Source organism: Drosophila santomea, chromosome 2L (genome assembly GCF_016746245.2).
Source record: "Drosophila santomea strain STO CAGO 1482 chromosome 2L, Prin_Dsan_1.1, whole genome shotgun sequence".
Lineage (NCBI taxonomy): Eukaryota > Metazoa > Arthropoda > Insecta > Diptera > Drosophilidae > Drosophila > Drosophila santomea.
Window position 1 is genome coordinate 3,674,457 of NC_053016.2, and position 27,545 is coordinate 3,702,001.

Genomic DNA, 27,545 nt, shown 5'->3' on the forward strand with positions numbered 1-27,545 from the left:
TGAAAATAAATACACTTTTTGGCAAAGAAATATTTCATATTCTGGCGAGCTTATTAAGAATTTTAATAAACTTAAAACTAACTTAACAATACAACTTTTTGATATTTATGGTAACCAGTATTTATATAGTAATATTTCGTTTTAGACCCTTCAAAAAGCCTTTTCCCAATATATATTTAATATATTTCATTAAAAATTTATTCTTTAGAAAATTCCCTTAGTAAATGTAAATACATTAGGTTTCTTTGAAACTCGTCGAGATTTCCGTAATTTTGCAAGGGAAAATCATTTCGTAAAAAGTCAGTCCCGCATTTTTTCTCGCATTGCTGTCGTGTCTTAAAAAAGTTACCAGTAACTCGACAGCCTTCAGCTGAATAACTCGAACACCTGTTTTTTTCCTGTGTAAATGTGTATCCTGTAATAATTTGTTGACATTTGCCGACTGCAAAAGGATCTTTCATGCACTTTGCTGTTTGAAATAAATTTACCAGGAATTAATAACAGTGAGCAGTGGTTTCTTAGCTACTTACGATCATTTTGTCCGTGAACAAGTGCAAGCAAGGAGAATAATGAAAAAAATATGACAAAATATTCCATTATAAGATATTATCTCCAATTTGAACCTTTTTTCTCCGCTGCCACAAAGGGACTGAAAATTTGCACATAATTCTTAAGTGCGAAGAACGTCATTCCTTTTATTAGTGTTTTATGGGCTCTTAAAAAGTTTAGGCGCATATTTATTACTTCATAAACTTCTAAAATGAGTTTATAATATTTCTGTTACTAGTATTATAGTTTAGGAAATCAAGTGATTGTTATCCTCAGTTATTTTACTACCAAAACGACCCAGCAAGAGCGCATTATGCTAAAGTAAAAGCCCTGTCCAATTTGTGTCTCGTAGTTGTGCCAACTAATTAGGCCCATATCACCATACCACTTTGCAATGGGTTTGGATTTGGTTTCATAATCTCCGGCACACGATCCGACACATTAAAATTTCAAAAATCAATTTCAGAAATAGCATTTTGATTTGATTTAAATGTAACGCCCCAAGGTCCAACATATGTACGTATATGTAAGTGAGAGCTTTCGTGCACATGGGAGTATTAGTATTAGCCGGGAATTACTCTACTCTACTCTACTACTCTGCTGTGCTCCACTACTGGGCACCGCAAAAGCCCCTCTGCTGTGCCTATTTAATACGTCCAAAATAATTCAGCATAAATTATTCACTGGAAATTAATTCACTAACAACACCAGTAACGGCCTGCCAGGCCCCAAAAGCCCCAACACCGTGTAAATCCCTCTGTTGGCGATGCCACTAAAACTTTGCCACCGGTTCCTATGGACCTGGCCCAAACCATCCAGCAACCAGCTACCAGCAACCAGCTACCAGGATTCAGTTGCCAGTTTCCAACAGGCAGGCCGCATGTGCAACATTAGACACGAAATGGCAATTTTCCATTTGGCAAATGAGTTTTGCGGCCGACGGACTCCAAATATAACAATTATGCAAAATTACAAATTCTCACAATTCTAATGGAATGCCTTCCCCCGGCGAGTAGAAAGGGGGCGTGGCCGAAAAGGAGGGCGGCGCTCAAGGGGAAAAGGGGAAAGGTGAGGGGGCGTGCCCCACTCGCTGCCGCACTAAATGGAAATTTATTGGCGCCACTTGTCGGGGCTTGACTTTTGGGAACGCGGACACATCTGCGACCAGGAAACAGGAGGCTGTACAGGCACACTTAGAGAAATTAGGACCTAGTTGTACTTGGAAACTCAGTTCATTCAAAATGAATATAGCTAAGCATTTGTTGCTTTTCGAAAAGAAACAATATTGTGAAAGCTGTATGCTCAAGAGCTTTTAGTTCATAGATGTGCGATTAGTACTCCTTTTTAATTAATAAATTTGGAGTAAGAACATAAAGCAGCAGTTTTTCTCAGTGCACTCAGGACACAAGCGTAGGCAGGACACGCGCTGCCGCTGAGCACGTTAAATTATTTTGCGTGTGTAAATTTGGCGGAAATAGTCTGTAACATGATATGCTAACACTTGTGGTGCACTGGGCGGTGGGCGTTGGGCGGTGGGTGGTGCTGTGGGTGGTGCGGGAGTGGTGCGGGGGTGGTGCTTGTGCCAACAGTCGTGTGGCGAGCACCATAAATAAAATTCATACAATTTTTTTAACAAATTTACTCAAATAAATTAAAATGTCGGCGCACACAGCAAGGCGAAGGACGCACCTGCAATCCGGATGGTGCAACTGTTTCGGTTGATGTTGATGGGCCTTGTGTGTGTGTGTGGATAATGTGTCATATAGAAGTTACAATTAATTTTAATTGCAATTGAAATGCAACGGGAAATGTGATAGCCAAAAAAGGAGGAAAGCTGCATCATTGCAACAACACAGGAAATTGACCTGGCTACGTGTATGCATAAAGAAATGTGGCATAAAGTGTGTATAGCAAATGGGCTATAATTTATTTATAAAGGAATGTGTAACATTTCCCTAGAAAACTAAGTTGTTTTATTATAGATTTCAAAATCAAGAAAAGGGGCCATGCCATTTTCCCACCAATATCAATTTCATTGCGGCAAATGAAGAGTGCACTTTCTCAGCGCCTTCCGCTGATCTTGGCTATCTGGCCATCTCTAGCTTGACACTGTGACTTCGTTTGCTACCCGTTTGGTATCCGAAAGATACATTCAACTCTCCCTCCCTGTGAATAATGAATGTAGGGAGAAATTCCTCGACTAATTAAGCTGCAAACTGCATTGAGCAAGGCGCCAGTTGAACGCAAACGCAAACGCAAAACATCGACTCATAACTGAAGTGAGTTCATCAGTTAGAGCAGTTACAGTTGCGGCCATAGTTATATGGCGAGTCTTTTGCGGCAAATGCAATTAATTTAAATCAATTGATTCGTTTGAGGACAATTTAATTGTATGCAGACGACACACAATGCAGCGGCAATCGAGCATCGAGATGCAAAAGCAGATGAAATCGATTGTGGATGATTTGTCAGAAGTCTGTAATTGCCTTTAATTGAATCGAATTGAGTTTGAGGTGCATATGACAACATTAAAGGCGACGCAAAGTCGCCCCACAAAAAGCCAACAGGAGGAATGCCAATACCCGCATGTCTTCAATTCAATTGTGCACTTAAATTACAAGTTTCTCGTTCATCATCATCATAAACATCATCATTGTGTTTATCATAAATATGATCGTCGTTGTCATGACGTGATTGGCAAGTGAATTTATCAAAATTACATGCAATTTAAAGATTCTTTTTCTCAATTTCGATTCTGATTCCCACATACCAATTCTACGTCACTATATTGACATTGTTTTTGATTTTGATTTCGATTTCGATTTCAGCTCGGTCCTGCAGCTGCGGGCAGAGGAATGTTTTGCTACCAGTGCCCCCCCGCTCTGCACCCCTGCGGCCCCCACCCCCCGCGCCTGCCCACCCTCGACTACCCCTTCGCCGCCACCCATCCATGTGAGTATATAAAACCATCATGTATAAACTATATGGTATATAAGAGGTGTGTTTAGCACAAGCACAGAAATAGCTAAAAAAAAGAGCACATTTTAATTCATTACTAAACTATTTTAAGTTGCTTTAAATATTTTGAGTTATATTCGCACTTTAACGCACTTCAAGCCACCCTAATTCTATTAAGTAATTTACGCATCGAAACATCATCTGCTGGAACAGATGGATTTCCAACTGCCAAATGTGCAATCTTCTCGTACGCATCGAATTAAATTTAGATAAAAAGCCAAAGATAATCGCCGCCGCCTCTGTTCTTTTATTTTTGTGTGCCGTCAATGGATTATTGTCTGTCGACATATCCCTGGATCGAGTAGTTACATTAACGAATTATTCTATTAGCAGCACGTTGTAGGGTAGTACTGCATATTCCCATTCCCATTTCCACTCCCATTGTGGCATATCAGATTTCATGGTCGCACATGTCGAGAGTTTGCTGTTTGCCTCGAAAAGTTTGCCACTCGGTCGAAGGGTAAGTGGTATGCGAAATGGGAGTGAGAAGATATTGAAATACGTAAACTCACAGATAATAAAGGAGTAGAAATAATGAAACGGATATAATATTTAGTGTTTATTATGCACATAACATATCTTTTTATGAACTTACTTGAGCCTCTTTTATTCTTTTGCTAAAACTGCCAAAAAGTCGAAAAATCTTTTGCGCTGGCAGAGCTGCAGAAAAATTCCATTAAACGCCATTTCGATGAATTGGGTGCAAAGAAAACCCACAGCGGGGCAATTGGATTTCCTATTGCCCACCACTCGTCACCCAGAATGATTCCGCACTCCCAGTTCCAGTCCCAATCCCTGTCCCAGTCCCAGTCCCAATTCCATTCCCCGCCGACCAATCCCAGCCAAATAAACTTTGGCTGGCACTCCAGAGTCGAGGAACCAGAATCCAGAATCCAGAACCGGAGTACCAGAGGCAGGAGTTCCTCGTCCCTCCACTGCCATATAACTATAATTGAATAAAAAAAAGCATGGGCAACTCAATCGATATTCGCATGCAGTGCAGGAGGGGATTTTCGGAGCAAAGGAGTGGCCAAACCAAAGGCAAAGTCAAGCAAACGTGAACGTGTCGAAAAGTGAAGCGATCCATTCGAATTGAAATTGAAATTGGGTAGCGCAAAGGGTGCCGGGGGAAAGGAATATGGGGGGATATGAGGGGGTATAGAGTGTGGGGAATTTTGGATTTCAGATTTCATTTCATGCAATTATCGAATGGCAAAGCGTTAATGCTTTGGCATGCAAATTTTCCTACGACACTCGCAATCGGAATGCGGCGACAGATTTCGACAGATTTCCACAGATTTCCACAGATTGAGGCTGAGTGCTGAGGCATTTATCGAAAATCATAAATCAAAGCGCCATCCGCCGACGGAATAGTTTATTGATTTTTTCCCACCCACTAGCCATAAAAGGCACCGCCGTCTAACAACCGCAAAACCTCTCTATAAAAGTGGTGTACCAAAAAATAAACCACACCGCAATTTCGCAGTGCATTTGGTGGGCGGCATTTCGTATCTCCACTGGTATTCATCTCTCTTAAGGAATGTGTGCCCCATCTAATGGGATTAGATGGCGACTTACGAACGCATTACGTAACATCTTGGCACGTTTGCCCTGGCCCGTAATCCTAATCAGGTGCAAATTCTATTTGCTGCTGACTGATTCAATATGACGTACGGATGGACAGACGGCGGGGCGATAACTTATGTTCCATTTAGGCTCCCCAAAGGATCCGAGGACCTCGAAGGGACTGTCGCTTTTGATTTGCGACAGCCTAATTCAATTTGCCGAAGGGATAATTGGAGTCTTCGATTTCTCATAAAGTAAGTCTTACATAGGAGTTTCTTGAATGATAGTGCTCATATCTTTGTATAGCTAATTATATTATTTATATAGCTTTTATATAGCTTTAACTAGCTCCAAATAAATCGCAGACTTTCCGACAAAGTTAAATGAAAAATCACATTGCAGTGCAAATTCCCGTAGCGAATCCACTTAGGACTGATGCCTGCCCATGACATAACCAGTAAATATGGCTCACAAATCAAAATAAAAATTCCACAGCACATTTGCATAGCTAATTCAATTTGCTCGCTGTTTTTCGAGATTCCAATTCGTGATTCCTTGACGTGACACTCCACTCCACTCCATTTCACTTTACTCCCCTTGAGAAGAAGCCACCCCAAGAAGAGCTGACACCGAGAATGCTTCTCAATTGCTAAACTAATTTAAAATTTTTGCCAACGCGTGCCCGGAATTTCGAGCACTGAAATCGAAACGGTGACACTTTCCAAGGGAATTCGAGCTTATGCTGGGCGAAATCCTTGAGGAAAACTAGGCCAACGCAGGCAAACTATAATGAATGCTAATTCCTGGCTCTCAGATTAAGTAAGCGAAACTGAAATCGAATGAGAATTGATTTTGGCCCCGTGTAGATACCGAAAACTAGAGTCGACAGACAAAGTTGCAGACATGTATCTTACGGATACGGATACGGATACGGATTCCTGTGTGTGGGCGGAGCCGGGTGGGCGGGGTCGAGATGATTGCAAGGACTCTTGACTTGACTGCTCCCAGACCGAAAATCCCTTAATGATGGTTTCGCTTGTTATGCCAAATGTTTAAAAATTGAATTATCTCCCATTACCGGCGCAGCTAACGAGCAGACGCAGAGCAGCTTCAGTGCACTTCAAAAAATCTGTGCTAAGTGCTAATGAACCGACTTGCAGTATATGTAAAACAAAAAGCCAGTTTTAAAGTTATGGTAATCTTTATCAAAAATTTAGACTGGCAAACCAAAGCATATTAGAGCTTTTTATATCGATTTACTTTGATACTTGATTTAAAAAGGTTTTTTCATACCTATTAGAAACATTTACATTTCTCTCAGTGCACCATGAGACGGGTTGCTTGGCTGCCAGAGAGGGATATAGAGATATAGATGGTTGGCTGGCTGACTGACTGGCTTGTCTGCGCCCCTTTGCGTACTTTTTGAATCAATTTGGCAACAAGGATTTGTTAATCCTGTCTTCCTGACAAGTGCGGTTAGTTGACTTGTTGTTGCTGCCGGTGCTGCTGCTGCTCCTGCTGTTGCTGCTGCATGACATTTGATGTTTGAGCTGGGAAATGGGAAATATGTACTAAATGGGGTGGTGGATGGTGGTGGTGGTGGATAGCCTCCATTGGCTCGGGGTTTTTGGGCAAAGCTTTCAGCATGAAATTCTTATTGCCCGGTTTTTGGGCAGCTTTTGCTCTGCGCTCTGGGATTTGCACTCGAAACCTAATTGTGCTAATTGCCAGCCGCTTGAACGTCAGTGGAACCAGAATGTTTTGGTCTTCTTTTTCGGCCCGAAGCATTTGCCGGCCAACCTGGGGCATTTCCATTTGCATTTTAGGCAATTATTGGCTGCAAGGAATTTGATTAGCAAGAAAATTGCAGTGCAGCCGAATGAACTGCTGATGGCAACGGAATGAGAAAGGTCGCAATCGTAATTATACAGAAGGTAAAGGGGGGAAAAAATAAAGTGACAAACTCAAGATCATAAAAAAATAAGTATTTAATTCCTGAAATTTAGGTAGTAAATTCAATAAATACTTCATAGAAAAAGATGCCACCTCCAATGGGTATTCTAACTTTTACCAGCCTCCTCGGAAAATTATGCTGAGTGCCCGGAGCTCAACTCATCGACTATTCGATTAGCCTGCGTCGCAATCCATGGCTTTTGCCTACCTCTTTGATTGCTTGATTAAGGCCCCAAATACGTGCTTCATTAGCAGGCTATATATATATAGAGCATATCCTGGGGCTTACCTGAGTGCCTGATGGCAAAAGAAGCCGAAACATTTTGTAATTATTTTCATAATTAAATATTAATCGATGGCAGGCATAGCGACACTTGCCAAGAAATAGAGATAGAGGACGACATGGCAAACAACATTAGTGCGCATTACACAAAGTCTCTAGGGAATTGAGGAAAAAGGGGCGGGTTGTGGGACGACCTTCGGCCTGGCGAAAATGAATGCCAGGCAAAGTAACAACATTTCAGCTAATCGGATTAGAGCCCCCAAAAAAGTTAACACACAGAAGGAGAGACAAAGAAAGAGACGGAGGCGGCCAGAGAAAAAGAGACGGACAGCAATGCTCGGCTTTGGCAAGAAGCAAAATTAAAATTAAATTTTGCAATTTGCCAGCTAATTATTTATTTAAAATCAAATTGAAAATTAATTTTACAACACGAACGAACCGAAAGTCCGTAGCAAAAGCAAAAAAGGTCCGACAAAGTTTCCGCCTTTCGACTTTCGACTTTGGTTTTCCATTTTCCGGGGAGGGGGTTGGAAAAGCGGGCATTTTTGGGGGCCGGAGGTCAAGTGGGGCTGTCAACGCCTTTCCTTTTCCTCTGTGTCTCTCTTTCTGGCTCAAAAGGCAGTTATAAAATATTTCGTAGCATACAAAATGGCGCTGCTGCTAGAAAATTCAATTAGCCTGCAATTTTTGGCAACAGCTGGCTTTCAGCAAAAGCCAAGTGGACATGGAAAATTCGTAGCGGAGGTGGGGTTTTCCAGCAAGGGCACAGCAGCGGAGAAAAACTTTTGGCATGAATGAATTCCAAGGCAGTTATAGTTGGTCCATTTAAAATTTAGAGAAAACTTCGGCTCCACTGGAGATATTGTGAAAAATAATAACATAAATAATAACTTTAAATAACTTAAGGGCTTGAAAAAAAGAATAAAGTTGGAAAGATAACAAAACAATCAAATGAATATATTTGGATCAGTTAATAATAAATACATAAATATTAATTGATTGTTAATAATTTGTAATGTTTTAGGAGAATCTTTCTACGGCTTTTGTATTTCCTTATTTTATCCACAAATCTTGTTTATGTTTTTCTCAAACATCCGTATAAAATCCTCGTAAACTACTTAGTGCATGGCGACGCTGGCGAAGACAAATCCCAGATTAGTGGCACTCATGCTCCTACACCTTGCTGCAACTAGTTGAATTAAGCGGGCTAATGCAACACCTAACGTGGCTAATACCCCTTGCCTTCTGCAATCTGCTTTTCCCCAGATACCAGCTACTCGTATCATCCTGCCATACACGATGAGACTTTTGTCCGGCGGAAGCAGCGGCGAAATCGCACCACCTTCACACTGCAACAGGTAAGTCGGGTGAAAACACACAAAAAAAAAACAAGAGAAGAAAATGTACTTAAATTTTTAATTTTGGACCAGTTGGAGGAGCTGGAGACGGCCTTTGCCCAGACCCACTATCCGGATGTGTTTACTCGCGAGGATCTGGCCATGAAAATCAACCTGACCGAGGCACGGGTTCAGGTAAGAAAAGTATACCTCTTTTCCACCAATTTTTGCTGACCTCTTTTCGGCCAAATTATGCAAAATATGAAGAGGTTGCGAGAAGAGTGGAGCATATTAAATGCGGAGTTCAAGCAGTTGGCGAATTCATATCAAATTTCATAAGTATATAAGTGTAGGACTACCCTAGAACGGTCACGCAGCCTGATCAAAGCCCTGGGTCTTCTATATCCCTTTCCATCTGGAACTTCCCGTTCCCCGGCCAGATTAATAATGCATATGCAGGCTGAAACGGGCCCACAGTTTCCAGGATTACCAATGGGTTCAGGTTCGGGTTCCTGGGGTGGCATGTAGCCAGTCTAATGCAATAACTGTCTTAAAAAATATTTCCTATACCCCGAAAGCCAGGAAGAGGCGAAGCGGCAAAATATGCAAAGTTCTTAAGCGTTAACAGGGAAAATATAAAAACAGAAAATGCGAAAATAAAGTGAAGAAAAGTGGAAAGCAAATCGCTTTCCTCGGCTGGCTGGAAAGCCCTCGTTCGTCAGCCAAATCAAATTGATTTTTTCATTTTAAAGTTGGAGGGGTGCTTCCTTTGGCTTGAAGTACTCAAAATTATGATTGAAATTTGCATTAAAGCCAGTTTAAAAAACTTCATAAATCATTATAGTATAGGTACAATGTATAAAATGATCATTTCTGTCCTCTTGCTTGTCTACAATACATTGAAGATCAAATCAGTGTCAGCAGTGGCACTTGAGCACAATTATTTCCACCTTAATCCAACCTTTTCCGCTGCACGGAATGATTCTAACCTTTTTACATTATTCATGATTAATTTCTGGCAATTGTAGCCAAAATTAGAACCACTATCTGCCACTCGAGCGCGGGCGTTTGAATTTCAAATGCGAAATTAAGTCAGGGAAAAGATTGTTTCGCTGTGGCACATGACTTTTCACGAAAGAGGTAAGTGCGCGGGCAATTTTCATGGGATTGCAGCTGCATTTGTCAGATTAAAATGACAATTAGCGGATCTACTTTGGGGGGAAGTGGAAGCAAAAGTGGAAGCAAAAGTCCGGAGATCTTGGGTGGGTGGAATGGCGAATCTCTGGCCACTCGAGCACGTCGTTTCTGAGGCCGAAAGCAAATTATGCACATGGAAATGGAAACTGCAGCCGAAGCAGCAACTTAATGAGGATGCCACACTAACTAGACACGTTTGTCGCGGAAAAACCCACGCACACTTTGGTGGCTATTAAAACACTTTGGTGGCGTTACGGCATCCTCTCCATTTTTCCATTTTTCTATTTCCGGCGCAATTAGCCTGAGCTTTTTGTTTCCCAGGCGTAACCAGATACTTTCAATTCAATTTGTCGTATAAAAAATGGCCGCAATTTGATATTTGTAAATATACAATGTAATGTACAATGGGACACTTGTCGCAAACACGTGTACTTGTCAGCCTAACAAAATTACAAGTTAATAAGGTTTGAACCCACCCTCCCACAAGAGAACCTGCCAGTTTGTTACCAACTTTTGTGGTCCGAGTTTGGAGATCTTAAACGAAATTGCGGCGAAAATTGTGGAAAAAACCGAAAAAAAAACATTTCAGACTGGACAGCTTAGTCTGGGATTTCGATAATGGAATGAATGCCAAATGTTTTGATGAGGGTGTGCTGTGCAACGAGCACATTTTCCAACCGCATTCGCATTTTGACACATTTTTTTGTTGCTCTTTCCCTCAGTTTTTTGTTGTTGTGCGCCGCACAACGGCGTGGCGGAAATAAATTTTATAATAAAATTTATTATGTGTACTTCGCTTGATGCCCCAGCATCCCTGACTCCGGTTTAGCCGCTCACTTGCCTGTAACCTGATACGTTTTCCACGGGATTTTTTCGTCTGTCAATTTTTGATGCCCGGGATAAAGTCCGTGTCTCTCTGCCCTTTATCCCCTGCTGTCGCAACGCATTCGAGTTCAATGCAAAAATCATTTACTTAATGTACGTGTATATCCCAGCGAGCTTATGGCTATGGGATACACCGGGACCCAGCTGGATCAGGGATATACCAGTATATATATTCAGCCAGCGGACCCACCTGACAAGGACAAAGCACTTTGAAGTCGGGCTAATGCAGTAGAGCCTTCTAATAACTGATATTGATTGATAAATGAGTGGGAAATTTGATTTTTGAATGGAATGATAGAGGAGTACGAGGGTGGAAAATGCTGCCGAAAAGATTTGCATAGCTTTAACTGATGATGTGTAAGTGGCTTACTTGATGAAAACTTCATCTATTTATTACCTATTATGCAGCAGGTGATGTCACTCTTTAACTTAAAGCAGTGATTAATCCCCATCGGCTACCTACTTCCAATCAAATTCCTTGGGGCACAGCCATACATTAATAATAATATCTGCCATAAGCCCACTGCGCCCCCCCAAAACATTAGTTATCAATTTCCAGTCGTAGGCGATAAATAATGAAGTCGTTAACCCAGTGCGATTACCGGCTCTCACATTTCCAACTACGCACCTCATACATAACTAATTCGATTAGAATTAATGTGCTGCAGCATGACAATTCACCATGGAGCCACCCAATCGGAAATGTGGCACCACCCACTCGAAGGGCCGCAGAAGGGCGGCCACCGCATATAATGCCAATAATTGATAATTTATTATAATCGCAGAGCTCCCAAGTGGCGATGTGAGAAACTGTCCGATAGAAAAAACCACAAAAGATGATGAGGAGTGGAAGGGGAGGAAGGGGTTGCAAGGAAGGTGCACTGAAAGAAGATTTCTTTTCTCAGGGAAATCTTAAAACAGTAATTTTACAAATATTAATTTTTGCTTTAGGAACTTTGGATCGTTAGCTACTGAATAGCTAAGTAGCTTTATCTATAGAATCTTCTCTTTGGTTTATCCATTTTCCACAGTTTGAAAGCGTTAAAGAATTCAGAACTATTCATTATTTATCCAAGTGTACTGCGCTGCCTGTCAAATAATTGCATTTGCTCGAGTAATCCTTTAATGCTGATCCAAGTGGATGGCCGTCGAATCGAATCGAGTCGAGTCGAGTCTGCCTTATGCTGGCCTCAGGATATGGGCGGTTTTCAGGGGAAGGAACAGGAACCAAGGATGCCGGGATTGCTGATACGTGGAAAGGGGTGGTGCGGCATGGTGTGGCATGGTGTTGGCTGCTGCGGTAGCCCAATTATTGTTGCAAAGGGTTCAGTTTAGCCGGCAGCAAAATGCGTTTGATATTAACACATCTGTTCATTCATTCCACTTGAGCTGCGTCATCGAGGTCCTTGGTCTTTGGTTTCTGGTCCTTGGTTTCTCCCAGTCTCAGTCTCTGTTCCCTGGGTGTTGTTTGCATCGAGTGTTCCGGGATCGGGACAAACTGTTTGCGGAAGCTAATGGTGCGCACTTGTCCGTAATTACCCCACAGACGACCTCCTGCATCCGCGACCCTTTTTTCCCCGGATTTTCCCCGACTCCTGGGTGTTTTTTCCATTGTTTCCTTTAGCTACTGGTGTGTGTTGTTTTCTGTGTGTAATTCGCTGTTGCAACAACTTTGTATTGTTTACGCTACCCGCTTGCTCGCTTATTTGTTTTCGTTTTCATGGCAAATCGGTTTTTGTAACTTGCAACCGCAAAAATTGTGTTTGCCCAGTACATGAATAATTGTTTTGTTTATTGTTCCTCAAAAATTATGCGAAATTTGTGACGCTTTGGGCGTTTGCTTGGGTAAATAAATTACTTGAAGTGGGTCGAGGGGTTCTTGAGATGATTAATAAGAGAAGACATGTGCAGCAAGGCGATTTATTTAGGAAAATATATAGGTAGTAGATTGAATTTGGAGTGTCCCTGAATTAAAATTTAATAATTGTTTTCAGATTATACCCACCCATACTTAAAACATCTACCACCGTGTATTACTTACACGGAATCTACATGATAAACAATCTAGCTGCTCCCCAAAAGTATGCCCTGTTTTTCCACTTCAACTTGATACATTTTGCATTCCTGATTGCCCTTTCTTTTTGGCCAATTTTAAGGACAATACAATTTGAAAATTCTATTTCCTATATATTTGAACAGGTCCTGTGACCCATCCACTTTGCAAAGTAATTCCAAGCAAGCAATCAAGAAACTAAGCCAAGCGAATTGAATAAACAAGAAACACGTTAAATTTGTGTGTAATAAAACAAAAGAAAATTGTGCATGAAATTATGATTGCGAGGGAGTGAGATGGCAACTGCCAGTGGGAGGGAGACAGACGCACACAATTGTTATTCATTATTCAATTTTTGCCATAATAACAGGAGCAGTCAGAAGAGGAGAAGCCGCTTTTATCGTTAGCTTTGCTCTCTTTCGCACCGCATCTATCTATCTCTTTCTCGCCACCTACCACCACAGCGCACACATACAGAGAGAAAAAAGTTGGTGCAGCCATATTTTATTGGTAATGTGCTTATGGCATAAATATTGTATTAAGTAACTGGTGGGCGTCACCACCAAAAAACGAGGAAAACTGCAAAAGTTCCAACCTCGCCGTGGAGGGTTGTGGGTGTTCGCTTTTTTCTGGGCGAGATGGGATGGGATGGGAGTCGGTGGAGTCCTCCCTTTTGGGGGTTGGATTGTGCGCAATTTATTGTTTGCCCAGGAAAAAAGCGGGAGCAGGAGCAGGAGCACACTGGGGAAGTCTGGGGAAACATGGCGGCCGGCAGAGAGAAAAGCTGGAGAGGATGGGGTGTGTTCGCCTGGAGGGCAAAGTATGCTGAAATTGTTTTATCTGCGTTATGATTACAACAATGGAGCCAAAATGCCAACTTTTGCACAATGTCTAATTTGAATTTTGATTAGGAAACTTACTTGCACACACACACACACACACAGCAGATAGAGAGTGATTTCCATTCAAGATGGCGCCCGAGCAGTAGGAAATCCCATTAGAGGGCGCTCTAAGCTGGGGAATCAACGCAAACCGGAACTAAAAGCAAACGAAACGAACGGGAAGTAAGGAAAATTTGCGAGGAAAAGGGAGAATTGGGGGGTACAAAAGGGAAGCACGCGCGCATAAGCAAGCAATCCAAAGGATGTGTCTAAGGATGCCAAGGCATTGTCTTGATTGAGCCTCATTAGAGCATGTGTGTGTGTGAGTGTGTGTGTGTAGTGCCCCGCCCACCAGGAAAAACCCCACCCGTTATCACCGCCATCCACCGCCCAATTTAGGCGCTGATTACGGCCCAAATTTGTTTTGTCTTTCTGGGGAAAATTGAAAATCTGATTTTGTTTGTTTACGTCTTAGATTGGCCGCAGAGACAAAGGGAAACGGAAACATTTTCATTTTTTGGGTGGTGGTGGTTGGTTGGCAGAGCCACAACAAATTGTTAAAGTTTCTGAGGTGGAAAATTGCATCTGTATGCGGGGAAAGTTTTTCAATTTTCCATTGGCTGGCACGCCAGTCAACACGGAGCCCCAACTCGCCCCGTGGCATAAATAATAATAGACATGTGGCCATATCATGGCAATTTGCTACGCAACTTTCTCAATTTCATTCGAGTTTTCCCATTTTCCCCCAAACTCGCAGGTCTGGTTCCAGAACCGCAGGGCCAAGTGGCGCAAGGCGGAGCGGCTCAAGGACGAGCAGCGCAAGCGGGAAAATGGAGAGAGCAGCAGCTCCCTGGATAAGGTAACTAAATTGAATTAAAACAGAGCTATGTACACTTTAAAATGTAACACGATGTATTTATTTAAATGAACGCTTCTCTCTCCCTGCAGCTGCACGACTCGCGTGAATCCTCGCCAGACATTACGGGCGAAATAGACGACGACCTGGATGACTTGCCGCCGCGTCAGCGCTCACACAGTCCACTGGCCAACGGGCAGCTGGAGCAGCAGCACACCCACTCGCATTCGCACTCCCATTCACGCAGTCCTGGCGGCGGCATGCACTTGGACTCCAGCGACAACGAGCGCCCGTTGTCCTCCAACCAGCTGACCGCCACGCCGCACTCCGCCTCCCAGTCGCTGGGCTCCATCAGTGCCGGCTCCCCCTCGCCCTCGGGCATGCACAGGGAGCGGGAGCACACGCCCCTAGTTGGAGGCGGTGGTCAGGGGCCGAGCAGCCCCTCGAACTCGCGGAACACCGACTCCCCCATCGAGGTGGGCGGACCCATGTCCCTGACCACGGGCTCCCGCATGGCGGCCTCCTCCAACAATTCGGCCTCGTCCACGCCCACGCCCACCACCCCACACGCCCCCCAGATGCCGCACTCTTCGGCGGCTGCGGCGGCCGCTTTTGGAAGCCACATCTTTGGCAACTTTGGAGGTGGCGGCAATGCCAGCGATAGGTGAGTACATTTTCCACTGATTTAAATCCGAGTAGAAAATCCGAGTACTGAAAAATCCCATATAGAAATGAGATCTAAGGATCGCCTAATTGCACAATTGCAGCCAATAAAAACGAATCAAAACTTCCGGCGAGAATCAATTCGCAGCACTAAGCACTCCAAGTCATTTATCTTCTGTTTCGCCCCCGACTGCTGAAAGATATCATCAGGATATATCCATCCAGCATATCCCACATATGGCTGAGACAATGGCGGCAGTTCCGCCGATGATTAGACACTGGGCGCCCTCGGGATTGCACGTGTCCGCCATATCGATGATGACCATCATCAATGGCGGGGGGTCGTGGATGTAATGGGGTGGGATTCCCTGCCTTGCAAGGGGAGGCTTATTTGGAGGAGGAGACTGCTCTCTTAATGTTTCCGCTGGCGCACACGACATCCGCTGACCGGAAGTGCGCCAATGGAATTTAAACGTTTTCCATCCAAAACATTAAGTAGAACGCCTTCCGCTGCGCACGCCTGTTCAATAACCCGTGAGTCGGGAAAATCCAACGGGAAGAAGACAGAAAGTCGAGAATAAAGAGATAAGCGCCACAGGAGTCGATGGCATACATACACTGCGCGAAAACTCCTTGCAAGATAAAATAAAAAGTTATACTACTTGAAGATATTGCTTGATAAATTGTTTACCCATTTTTAGTTGATTTAATGTTGTGATAGACTCACATTCACACATAAAAATAATCCTTTTAAAGTATAAACTCCGCATTCAAAGAGATGCCATTAGTAAGACTTTTCTCTCAGTGCATGTCGTGTAGAGTCGCGAAAAACAAGGGATCGGGAGTCAAGAATCGCATTGTCCACGCGGCCAAGCATCTAATGTCATTACAGCTCTCATTGCGGTCATTGTCCGGCTGAATCGCCCAGCCACCCAGCCACCCACTCGCCCACCCCCTTAATCAATTGCTAATTTAGTCATCGTCGCCAAAAGAAAACCAGAGGGGATTAGACAGAGACGAAAGAGAGAAAAGAGAGAGAGAAAGCGATATGGCTACTTGGGCATCGCCCACTTGGGGGTGACATTTTGTCGCATTTTCTCGTTTTGTCGGATTTTTGTAAATGCTTTGCCAGGAGGGTTGAAAAGCAGTTTGTTTCCACTTTTCCTTTATTTTTTTCCTGCCAGTTGTTTTTGTCGCAGCTTGATGACAAAATGCGACACTTGCCATCAATTTTATTGTTTGTTTGTCTAATTCCTCTGTAAGTGGAGGCTTAATGACACGCAGGCAATTAGCAGATCGTTGGGTTTATAATCGTTTACACTGGCCGAAAAGGGGAGGGATCGACTAAGGGTGCTGAAACGGTTATGACCAGGGGTTGAATCTCTTGCCACTACAGAAGCTTATCAATTGGCTTACCAACTAATCAGTTTGGATATGTCTATTCAGCAAGTAAGGTATCCAAAAAGGATATTTTGTCAATAAAATGCTGAGATACCATCTTACTTAGTGAGTTCAGTATGGCTTTTCTGTATAGAATACTACATTATTCTAAGTGTTTTTCTGGATAATAATCTTTATGATTATCTCATATCTAGCTGCTTATATTTCACTTCATTTCCAATGCAAAAGATTATTAACTCCATTATTCCATTCGCTTTTAGCTATTCAGATCTGAAATTCAAAAATGCCCATCCCGGCCACAAGGCCATAAAAAGCTACTTGAAAATTAAATTGGGCGTAAACGAGGGTGTTTTGTTTGTCGTTTGAGTTTTTCTGCGGAGAATGCTCTAACCATATGCCACCAGCCACCAGCCAGCAGCTCGAAAACGCACAAAAGACGGCGGCTTGGGTTAGCTTCCTATTTTTTGGCGAGACTTCCCCTCAAATTATTTTCCTCTATCGGTGGGCGGTCTCATCAGGACGGCAAAGAGGCCATGGGTGGGCAGCAAAAAAGAATAAAAGTGGGTATAAAAAGTATTTGGCTCACATGTCAACGCGCTGGAACAACAAACATTACACCACAATAAAAAGAACAGGATCCGGCTGGCAGGACCAAGGACAACCCACTGCGAAGGGGCACGCGTTGCGATTCCGATTTCCATTCCGTTTGCTGAATCATTTCACCCGACGACTCCCCCTGTGAGTCCCTGTGCATCCCTGCTGTTTCTGCTGCTGTAACGGTTGACCAAATCAATTCCCAATCTCGAAAATCTCGAGCACTCCGAACGAAGTGACATCTCGCCGCCTGTGATATTGTTATTCAAATGTCCCAGAGCCGGATGTCCTTGCCATCCATCAGCATCAGCAGAAAGGAACAAACGAATCTCTCGATCTGAAGTGATGCGCATCATCGCAAGCATTTATCATCACATTAGTCAGGCAATCGGATGGCATTTTCCTCTGGCTCTCGCATATCTTATGCAAATGGGGCAATCGCAAAAACTAAATAAATAATTACGAAGCACTAATCCGCACTTGTTTCGCACTTGGCCAAGGTCGTTGTCGGTGACGCAAGAGGAGACTCTTGAAGTTCCATCCATATTTGGCGAAAAACGGGTTTATTCACGGCCACTCAGGGCCAATTTTTTTGCAAAAACAAAATTATACAAATTATGCAACGACTCAAAAAGACTTGAGTGCAGTTTTTATTGTAAGGCTATACTTAAACTGCGCTGGCAAAACCAAAAATTATGCGATAAAGGAAGCCAACTGTAAGGCAAGGCATTTATCAGAAGGTTTAACTACATGTATTAAATATGCACAAATATCATTTCCCATAAAAGGAGTGCTCAAACCAAAAAAAGCATAATCATTCGCTGGAATAAGTTTGCAGTTAAAAATGTTAATTGAATACCCGCCAGCAGCCCCAAATCTCTGAGCTCCACTCCACTTTATTCGCCCCCGCCACAAAATTCTTTATGCACAAATAACTAAATATGTACGTAGTTCGGCCGTGGGAATCTACCACCGAAAATCCGCATAGAGAGGGCCCCAAATGATGTGTACCCCCACTTATAGTATATACTCTATATATATATAAATATCTACCCACATTCCAGGTGAAATTCAACGACCGCTTATGCTGCGCGCACGAATGCGAATGCTTGAATAATAAATTACGCAAATATTTTAATATTCATCATGCAATTAAAATAAGCTGCCTTCGTGCTTCCAAACTTTTCGGGCTGCCTAATATAATAAGCATTATGTGGAGCAGCGAGGGGGGAGCAACGAGGGAGGTGGAGATCCAAAAAGTTTCGTGGAAAAAGATACACTTTGCGGAAATTGAGTTTGCCTTGTCGGGCTGAAGCGGGAAAGCTAAGCCCGTGTAGGTGTTGATTGCTCGAGTTTAATTTGTTAGAATTGCGTAAAGCATTAAAATGTTTGCCCGACTAATTACACGCACACACACACTCATACACACGAGCCAGGAGAAAAGGGGTGAATTTTCCATGTGCATGTCAAGTCGTGAAAACTTTATCCTTCGTTAAATGCAATCTGCGAAAAGTGCGAAAATTTTAAGAAAAACTTCTGCGGCAACTCTAGGTGGAAACTGAGATGGAGGCCCCAAGATTGACATTGACATAGCCCCCTCCCTTTCCCACCATTTTCCCCGACTTTTCTTCGACTTTTCCCCCCATATCTCTTTGCTGCCCGGAGGAAAAGTTATGTACTAACTAACGAGCTCAACGACAACACTCGAGCTTGTGAATGTCTTAATTAGAGAGAGAGGGAAATGTTGGGGCGGCAGGGGGTCTGTGAGTATAGCAATTAAGGCGGCGGCAGTTGAGTGGGCGTGGGACACGGCAACGCCCCCCGTTCTCAGCTCTATGCACTGGGAAAAATGTAGTTTTCTGAAACCTTAACAATTAAAAAGTGATACGTACAATTAGACACATCAAAATGCAGTATTTAAACTTAAAACCATTAATCATAATATATTAATCTAAGAATATCTTTGTGGTAAGTTTATCTCCCAGTGCAGCCAAGTCGCCTATAGCAATTAGCATATTTCAGCTAGTCCCCAAAAAAAAGCGAAGCGAAAGAGAGAGGCTTAGCTGGCAAAGCGAGATGGGTATAGCGGGCTTAAAGGGGGCGGAAAAGGAGAGAGCTATTCTAGAACGAAGCCCCAAGCTTCAGACTCTCGGGTCCATCCAGCATCCAACATTCAACATCCAACATCCAGCATGTGCTGGATGTGCACATGCAAAATTTAATTACGACCAAAGGATGAGTGCTTAATTATACGCAAACATTTAAGTTTACTGCTTTTTTCGCAACTAGAGGGGGTTTGGGGCCAAAAAAGGGGGGCTGTCTGCGCCCGAGTGTTTGCCTGCGTTGTTTTTCCTATGGCTGCTGTTTGAGCTTTCTCATCTGGACTTTTGCTTTTTGGCTCCAAGCTTAATTAGGAGCCAAGGGGTAAAAGAGGTGAGTGGGTGAAATCTACTATGTATGTGTGTGCGATGATGAATAGTTGACTTTCCAATAAAACGAATAGATCTGCCGAAAAGCAAACGGATATTTTAGAAGTTTGTAGCTATTTCGAAACTTTGGATTTTCTTTTAATGAGCTTAAATTTCGTTTTGGGATAAGCATTTGAAATCCTAATGGGTTTCCCACTCTAAATTTCAAGAGCAATATTTTTTTCCTTTTCAAGTTCTAACTCGAAATGAAAACAAAAATTGAAAATTGACAAAACCATCATTGTGGAACACAGCAAAAAATCCAATTATCTCATCGAAAATTCCGTTTCAAGCGGCCAAGCGTTTTGCGTTTTTCCAACTGCCAAAAAAAAACGAAGCAAGGCCAGAGAAAACGAGGAAAACTCGACAAAAATCACGACCAACTGTGGGTGGCTAAGGGAAAGCCAGAAACATGAGGAGCTTAGGAAAATGAAGGGAAAAAATGCTTCGGCAGGGGGACAAATGAAAAGTGAAATGCGAAGAGAATTAAAAGCGACAGTGGCCGCGACGATTGTGGTCCATTTTTCTCGGTGGTTGTGGTCGCCATTCGCGAGGTCTGCCTGTCATTTTCCGCGCTGGAAAATCCTCGTAAGTCTCCCCAACTCGATTAGCATTTCCAGAGATTTGTTATGACCACAGAGCAGCCCCACTTTCTGCAGGAATTATCAAATTTCAGACACATTTCCCTCGCCGGCCGCAGGCTCAATGTAAATTTGAACAAATGGAAATTGCATTTTTTTTCCCCCCTATACACTGAACTGAAGTTTCGCTCTCGTTGATTATACGCAATTATTTCTAATAAAAATTTGTGTGTGTATATATTATGTTCAATAATTTTATTAATGGGGATTATGCGAGTCATAGAAATTTACCAATTCCACAAAACGTTGTCTCACTTATCAATTAAAATTTTCAAATTGCATTAAATGTTTTTATTGTTCGACTCTGGGGTGCCTGTGTGTCTGTGTCGTTTTTTATTCATTCCCATTTGCCTTGACATGCGACTAAGCGTAATATTTCATTCAATTAAAACGATCACAAAATTGACAACTGGGTGTTGATTATGCACCCCGCCCCCGCACCCGCGCACTCATACAAAGTATTTGGGTTCATTAATAATAATGCAATTACGCATAAAAATGTTTTAATTTATTTCAATTAAGCGTTAATTAAAACGCTGTTTGCTGTTTTTGTTTGCCTTGTGTGCTGTGGTGTTTCGCTTTGAGTTTTTATATATACATATTTACATATTTACGCCTTTTGCGTTCAGCTGTTGCATTTGTAAATGAGTATCTTCACGTGTAAACTGTTTTGCGCAAACAAAACAACATTTTCAAGTCCAGAGAATATATGTACATCTATATATTTTTAATAACTTGTTTCTCTTAACTGTTTACTTGCAGCAACTGCGGCTTTCGCCCAGTTTTGAGTGAGCAGAGCGCCGTGGCAGCAGCGGCGGCGGCAGCGGCGGCCCAGCGTAGCGCCAACCACCCACCGCTTTTCCTGCCACCCCACTTGGCCGCCCAGTTCAGCCATCAGCCGCTTTTCCCGGGACTGAAAGGTGAGTCTGCCGCAGCCATCGATCAGTGGCAAAGTCAATCCGAATCACTTCTAATCAAATTAGCCGGAGTGCGGCATAGATACATCATAATCAAATCTGCTGGCTTGTCTTTATATAGACAAAATATTAATTTAATAACACATTGCGTAGTAAATCTAGAATTTTCGATAAGTTTAATTTAGACTTAGTAAATCTAGAAATTCCGTTAATTTTAATTGTACTGAAAATCAGCTAATCCCATCAAAGCCAATTAATTGCGATTGCTTTTTTGCATCTTTGTTGAGTCATTTCTACATTACCTGTAATACATAATTTAAATATCTTTTTTTTCAGGTGTTTCTCCATTCCAGAGCCTGTGCTCGTGCTGCTCCCTGAAGCCACCGCCGCCACCTGGCTCATCGGTGGTCGCTCCACTAAGCATTCCGGTGAGCAGCAGCTCGGCGGCCAGTTCGCCGGAGTCACCAAAGTCATCCGGCCAGGGTTCTGCCCACGATCCGCGGTCCAATTCGGTGGCCGAGCTGCGGCGCAAGGCGCAGGAACATTCGGCGGCACTGCTGCAATCGCTGCACGCGGCAGCTGCCGCAGGATTGGCTTTTCCGGGACTGCATTTGCCACCCCTATCCTTCGCCCACCACCCGGCCTTGGGGCAGCATGTGGTCAATCACAACAATAACAACACTATGCGAATGAAGCACGAGGCCCAGGACATGACCATGAATGGCCTGGGTCCTAGTTCAGGATCGGTATCGGGATCGGGTTTGGGTGCGGCTGGAGGCACTTCATCGGCCGCTCTCTTGGATCTGGCCGAATCCGCAGTGGCATATCAACAGCATCAACATGCAACACTGTCGCCACCAACCACGCCCACGCAGCAGTCATCGGGGGGCGTGGCAGCTGCGGACGGCTCTCCAGGATCAGGAGCGATCGCAGGATCGGGTTCATTGAATGGCAACGTGGTGCTAGCCAAAATGGAATAAGCAAAGAGTTGGCAAAGAATACCACAAATAGAGTGTGCAATGAAATTTAGTAAAGAAGGCAACAGCTGGGTATTTTATTTGGCAGATTTATAAATTTGTACAAACTTTAGGCCAGCTTATTTCCAAGCCATTTTTTGTTGGGTCTCCAAAGAAAGTCCAAGAACATCTTTGCAATGAAATACCCAAGCCAGCCCGTTTGTAACAATAAACAATGAGAACATTTTAAAGTTTAATAGTAGAATAAGCTCTAGCCTAACTTTAATTGAACCCAGTATAGGAAACGTAAACACAAAAAAAATTAAAAATAAAAAAAAAAACGGCTGCACTTTAATAAAATCTTAGGTATGTTAGAATGATAATTAGCTGTTGTTTGTTTCTGGCAGTTTAAGCGCGAAAAGATAACCCCTGATTGAACCCAACATAATCAGCAACAGCCGAGCAACAACTCCAATGGATTAACAATATTAATTAACACGCGAATGCATATGGACATATATACAAAATCTAATACAATATATATACATACATACATACCAATTAAAAACTACAGTATATAGATATAGCTAACGAATCGAACACATATAGCCTAGCCTATGACACTGAATCGAACACTAATTATAGTAACCGCCAAACCAATATTAATAAATATTAAACGAGTTCATAAAGAAAACAATAAAGATGATCACATTAGGATAACAAAACCGATTTTCGAACTTTATTCATGGGTAACTTAAATGGGCACTTAAATTTTGCAGGCCTTTTCGCATTCCGCCTTCTTGTCGAATAGATTATTGTTTCCATGGCAGCCGGAGTAATTGAAGCTGATGCACTCGTTTGTATCCTTGCGATAGGTCCACTTGGATTGAATGGAACGACAATTACCAAGGACGCCAAACTCCTCGCCACAGATTGCTGCAAGTTTGAAACAATATTTTAGAAACATACTAAGTTCAATTCTGTACCAATGAGGCTGTTTTTCAAACTGCAGACGAAAATAAAAACGAATTCAAATTCTTTGGTATATTGAAGCCAATAAATTGAACAGAAACTATTTGGTAACCGTATTTATGAATTTGAGCGGCTTCTCCGAAATTACTTACGGTTTTTCAAAGCCGCCAAGGCTGAGCCCAAAAAGCAGCAGAGTAGCGCCAAAACTGCTAGGTATTTCATCTTGATTTTGCTTGGGTTTGCGTTTTTTTCGAGATCTCAAACCGAACTGTTGAGCGATCCGAGATGTTGGCTGTATTATATACTTTTGCCCCAAAAACCGGATCGGTTATCAATCGACGAGGGTCAGCTCATCGAGCACTGACAAAAACAACAAACCTTGATAGTATAGTAAAGTTTTTATTTTGTTTGCAATATTTGCGAAACAAGATTGCCGGTTGTTTGTTTTGGCTTTTGGGTTACAAAATTGTTTTCATTTCAAGTGGTGGGTTTTGCCCGTATCGGTGCTTCCCTAGTCCTTGCAGGCCTTTTCGCATTCTCTCTGGTTAGAGAACTGATTGGAGTTTCCACCGCAGCCACCGAACATGAATTCAGTGCAGGCGTTCTTGGAGGCATCATATGTCCAGACGGGCATATAAGCCAAACAGGCAGCTCCATCCTGTGCCATGCCCGCCATCGCCGAAGGCTGCTGGCACATCTCTGCGGGATCGGGAATCATCCATAGTTTAGCACTCGCAAGCCAAAGGATCAGCTTACTCACCTGGCTTGGCGTCCACCCAACAACGACTCCTGGACAGACTCAGCAGAATGGCGATGGCAACAAAGGCAATATACTTCATTTTGAACAAAACTCCAGTTGAACTCTGGTAGGCCACACAATGCATGTCCAGCATTTTATAGAGCTACACATATACCTAGAAATCGGGAGGAAAATGGCTTTGGCTTATCTTCCAGGCCAGCCAGCCTTATATACATAGAATGTGGGCAGATAGCAAAGAACTGTCACACAAGTACAGATGTCAGTCCATTTGCACATCTATTCTATTTGCACATAATAGAGTACAAGTATAATGTTCTTCAGGCTAAATTACAAACGGTATCGGTATCAAGCTCAGATTGCGCCATACATTCGATAAGGTAAGTTTTGTGTTTTATATAAAAGTACACTATCATATTAATAAATGCTTACATTTCTTATAGAAAAAGTTTGAAACGAGCAGTGTGTTATGTTTCGTACGCATACAATCTTAATTCTACAGGTATTATGATAAAGACATTATTCCACGCAATTATCTATACGCTGTTCTTTGAAATAAAAATTATTTGCGTTGCCACCACATCCATCCATCGTATTTAAAAGCAAAGCATTCATTATTTATATAATCATAAGTCCAACGTTCGATACTTGCCCTGCAAAACCCACTATCAAATACGAGCGAACCATTTTTTAGAGCCAAAGAATTGGTTGCCAGAGCGATGAACACAAAAAGAAGGATCGGCAGACCGAAACGAAGTCCGTCGCGTATTTTATAGCCATATAATGAATCCACCATTAAATGTGAATCAATTAAGATTTTACAGAATTAGTTACCAAAGTTCTCCTTAATCTGTAAAGTCTGAGAGTAATCAGCTGGCGAAGTAAAAAAAAATGTCGTATATTATTTTAACTTTTGCATGGAAATTCGAATTTTATTTCTGTGTGCGACTTATTGGCCTTACCTTATAAGCATTTTATTCCCGGCACATTTTTTCACAAAGTTCCTTCGTAAAAAATCTATTTGCATTGCCACCACATCCTCCGTAGGAGAATTTCACGCACTCTTTCTTGTTGGAGTCGTAGGACCAATTGGGTATAAGTGCCAAGCACCAATATTTATCACTACCAATCTGTGAGTGGGGGAGACCACAGATTTCTGTATAATTTAAATAAGATTCAGCAAAGGACGACCCAAGTAGAATGTGCATGCCATACCATTTTTTAGTGCCATAGAATTGCTTGCCAGAGCGATGAACACAAAAAGGAGGATCAGCATCTTCATGGCGAAAAATATTAGGAACCTTCAACTGACTAAGGCAAAAATAGTATGAAACCATATCGAAGTCCGTCGCGTATTTTATAACCATGTCATTAATCCACCATTAAATGTGAATTAATTAAGATTTTATGGAATAAGTTAACAAAGTTCTCCTTAATCTGTAAAGCCTGAAAGTTTTCAGCTGGCGAAGTAAAACACAAAATCTCTTATTATCTTATTTTTTGCATGGAAATTTAAATTTCATTTCTGTGTTCGACATATTATATTGGCCTTTAATTATATAGATTTTATTCCAAGCACATTTTTTCACAGTTTTCCTTCGAATTAAATATATTTGCAGAGTTACCACATCCTCCTTAGTTGTATTTTACGCACTTTTTGTGGTTAGAATCGTAGGACCAACTTGTAAATTGTATAAAGCAGATGACTGTACGATTAGGATCACGAGACTCGGAAAGACCACAGATTTCTGTGTATTTTTAATAAATTTTAGCAAAGGACGATCGAAGTAGAATGTGCATGCCATACCATTTTTCAGAGCCAAAGAATTGGTTGTCAAAGCGATGTACACAAAAAAAAAAAATAAGCAGCTTCATGGCGAAAAATATAAGGAACCTTTAACTATTTAAGGCAAAAAAAGTTCTAAAACCAAAACGAATCCCGTCGCGTATTTTATAACCATATCATAACCATACCGGTAAATCTGAACAAATTAAGATTTTACACAATTTAATAATTCTTAAAAATCGTATTATCGACCTTGTCTCAAATACTTTTCATTCCAAGCACACTTCTTCACAACGTTCCTTCGTACCAAATCTATTCGCATTGCCACCACATCCTCCGTAGATGAATTTCACGCACTTATTGTTGCTAGAATCGTAGGACCAACTGGGAAAATATGCCTCGCAGGCGATATTACGTTCAGCATCCCCATCTCGAGAGTGCGGAAGGCCACAGATTTCTGTATTATATGAATTGATTTCAGCTTCGGACTATCCGAGTAGAATGTGCATGCCATACCATTTTTCAGAGCCAAGGCACTTGCCGCAAAGGCGATGAAGACAAACACGAACATGAATAGTTTCATCGTGGAAAATAATTCGAACCTGTAGCTTACGTAGAAAGAAATAAACTAAAGCTGTGACACCATTTTTCGGGTATTTTAAAGCCTCATCATTTCAATAAACTGTCGGCTTATCGCCCATTCACATTGAATATTTTGTAACAAACACGTAAACATTTAAATTTTCAAGGTACCTAAATAAGTATTAATGCTCTGCTTATTTTTTTTTTTAGACATATGTATATGGACAATAATAATTTTCATTTATTTAATTATTATCCCAAACTATTATTCCCAAACTAAAATACAAAAGCTTTCAATTTTTGTTTCACTTGATTTATTGATTTATTGCAAGCACTTGTCTTCGCAGTTTTCCCTCGAATCGAAGCGATTCTCATTGCCACCACAGCCTCCGTAGATAAATTTAATACACTCGTTTCGATCGCCGTCGTAGGACCATCTGGGTATATAGGCTTCACAGGAGATTCTGCCATCGCCGTTTAGGGAATGGGGTAGACCACAGATGGCTGGAAATTTCAGATTACAAACTGAGTTGATTTAGCAACAAACCATTTCACAAACCATTTTTCAGGGCCAAGGTGTTGGCCACAAAAGGGACAAGCACAAAAATCAAGATAAACAGCTTCATGTTTCGGGGAAATGCCAAAGTGAACTGAACTGCTGAACGACTAAAATGGGCAAATATATAGCCATGCTATTGCATTGACTTCCGGCTAATCGCCGAGCCCATTAAACACTGTGATTCTACGGCAAACAACTCAAGCTCATTTAAGACTGGGAAATCTCCACAAAAATTCGCACCGATCTATGTAAATATTTTTGCCGCGTTGTTTACTTTTGTCGGCTTCCCAGAAGCCACCTTGTTTACTGGCCGCCTGAAAGGGAAAGCCCCCACATTACAATTATAGTATCAAATAAAGTATACAATGAGCTCAACAAGTGTTGTAATTATGGACGGGTTCTCTTATCGATTGGAAAAGGGAAGTGTCTCACTTTAATTACAAAAATCATGTAAAATATTTCACATGTGGTGTGAGTTAAAAGATAATCAAGCCATTTCATAAGATTTTAAAGGCTTTAGTTGATTATTGGAACACCTCTTTATAGCAATAATAATGGCTTGCTGTAACTATAATCTCATTAATAAACTTTTCTAGTCCCTTAATTATTTTAGCTACATAAACTGTGCTTAAAATGCTAAAAACCAAGAATGCTATTTCTATATATGAGGT

At 42.0% G+C, this 27,545-nt stretch overlaps 7 protein-coding genes and 1 long non-coding RNA gene across 9 annotated transcripts in view; 1 reads left to right on the plus strand and 7 right to left on the minus strand.

Annotated features, from left to right (window-relative positions):
* Positions 1-22,929, plus strand: part of LOC120458251 (homeobox protein aristaless) — a 30,447-nt gene extending 7,518 nt beyond the window's left edge. The window contains exons 2-8 of the mRNA XM_039645840.2: positions 3,378-3,501; positions 8,636-8,727; positions 8,800-8,901; positions 14,480-14,581; positions 14,671-15,242; positions 21,108-21,265; positions 21,599-22,929. Of these exons, the coding sequence (XP_039501774.2) occupies positions 3,405-3,501; positions 8,636-8,727; positions 8,800-8,901; positions 14,480-14,581; positions 14,671-15,242; positions 21,108-21,265; positions 21,599-22,242 (1,767 nt within the window). The 5' untranslated portion in view covers positions 3,378-3,404 and the 3' untranslated portion in view covers positions 22,243-22,929. The remainder of the gene's footprint in view (positions 1-3,377; positions 3,502-8,635; positions 8,728-8,799; positions 8,902-14,479; positions 14,582-14,670; positions 15,243-21,107; positions 21,266-21,598) is intronic.
* On the minus strand, positions 143-628 carry LOC120458256 (U-actitoxin-Avd3r). The gene is made up of 2 exons (XM_039645846.2): positions 531-628; positions 143-469 (listed from the first exon to the last, which is right to left on the minus strand). Exons 1-2 carry the CDS (start codon positions 595-597, stop codon positions 198-200), a joined length of 339 nt encoding a protein of 112 aa, XP_039501780.1. The 5' UTR covers positions 598-628; the 3' UTR covers positions 143-197.
* Positions 15,384-16,460, minus strand: LOC120458257. The gene is made up of 2 exons (XR_005617171.1): positions 15,933-16,460; positions 15,384-15,873 (listed from the first exon to the last, which is right to left on the minus strand). It is a non-coding gene; the product is annotated as an uncharacterized LOC120458257 (long non-coding RNA).
* Positions 22,925-23,467, minus strand: LOC120458255 (male accessory gland serine protease inhibitor). Its single transcript, XM_039645845.1, has 2 exons — positions 23,343-23,467; positions 22,925-23,154 (listed from the first exon to the last, which is right to left on the minus strand). Exons 1-2 carry the CDS (start codon positions 23,410-23,412, stop codon positions 22,985-22,987), a joined length of 240 nt encoding a protein of 79 aa, XP_039501779.1. The 5' UTR covers positions 23,413-23,467; the 3' UTR covers positions 22,925-22,984.
* Positions 23,468-23,605: 138 nt separating this feature from the next.
* LOC120458926 (male accessory gland serine protease inhibitor) lies at positions 23,606-24,844 on the minus strand. Of its 2 annotated transcripts, XM_039646778.2 has the most exons (3): positions 24,782-24,820; positions 23,951-24,612; positions 23,606-23,889 (listed from the first exon to the last, which is right to left on the minus strand). In XM_039646778.2, exons 2-3 carry the CDS (start codon positions 24,081-24,083, stop codon positions 23,702-23,704), a joined length of 321 nt encoding a protein of 106 aa, XP_039502712.1. In that variant the 5' UTR covers positions 24,084-24,612; positions 24,782-24,820; the 3' UTR covers positions 23,606-23,701. The 2 variants fall into 2 exon arrangements, with proteins under 2 accessions (XP_039502712.1, XP_043862296.1); XM_044006361.1 differs by having other exon boundaries at positions 23,951-24,844.
* A 7-nt stretch (positions 24,845-24,851) lies between these two features.
* On the minus strand, positions 24,852-25,293 carry LOC120458928 (male accessory gland serine protease inhibitor-like). The gene is made up of 2 exons (XM_039646780.2): positions 25,163-25,293; positions 24,852-25,103 (listed from the first exon to the last, which is right to left on the minus strand). The coding sequence occupies exons 1-2, from the start codon at positions 25,227-25,229 to the stop codon at positions 24,922-24,924; spliced, it is 249 nt and encodes an 82-aa protein (XP_039502714.1). The 5' UTR covers positions 25,230-25,293; the 3' UTR covers positions 24,852-24,921.
* A 709-nt stretch (positions 25,294-26,002) lies between these two features.
* Positions 26,003-26,408, minus strand: LOC120458927 (male accessory gland serine protease inhibitor-like). The gene is made up of 2 exons (XM_039646779.1): positions 26,250-26,408; positions 26,003-26,190 (listed from the first exon to the last, which is right to left on the minus strand). Exons 1-2 carry the CDS (start codon positions 26,314-26,316, stop codon positions 26,003-26,005), a joined length of 255 nt encoding a protein of 84 aa, XP_039502713.1. The 5' UTR covers positions 26,317-26,408.
* Positions 26,409-26,619: 211 nt separating this feature from the next.
* Positions 26,620-27,034, minus strand: LOC120456240 (male accessory gland serine protease inhibitor-like). The gene is made up of 2 exons (XM_039642935.2): positions 26,875-27,034; positions 26,620-26,819 (listed from the first exon to the last, which is right to left on the minus strand). Exons 1-2 carry the CDS (start codon positions 26,939-26,941, stop codon positions 26,638-26,640), a joined length of 249 nt encoding a protein of 82 aa, XP_039498869.1. The 5' UTR covers positions 26,942-27,034; the 3' UTR covers positions 26,620-26,637.
* Positions 27,035-27,545: the final 511 nt, after the last annotated feature.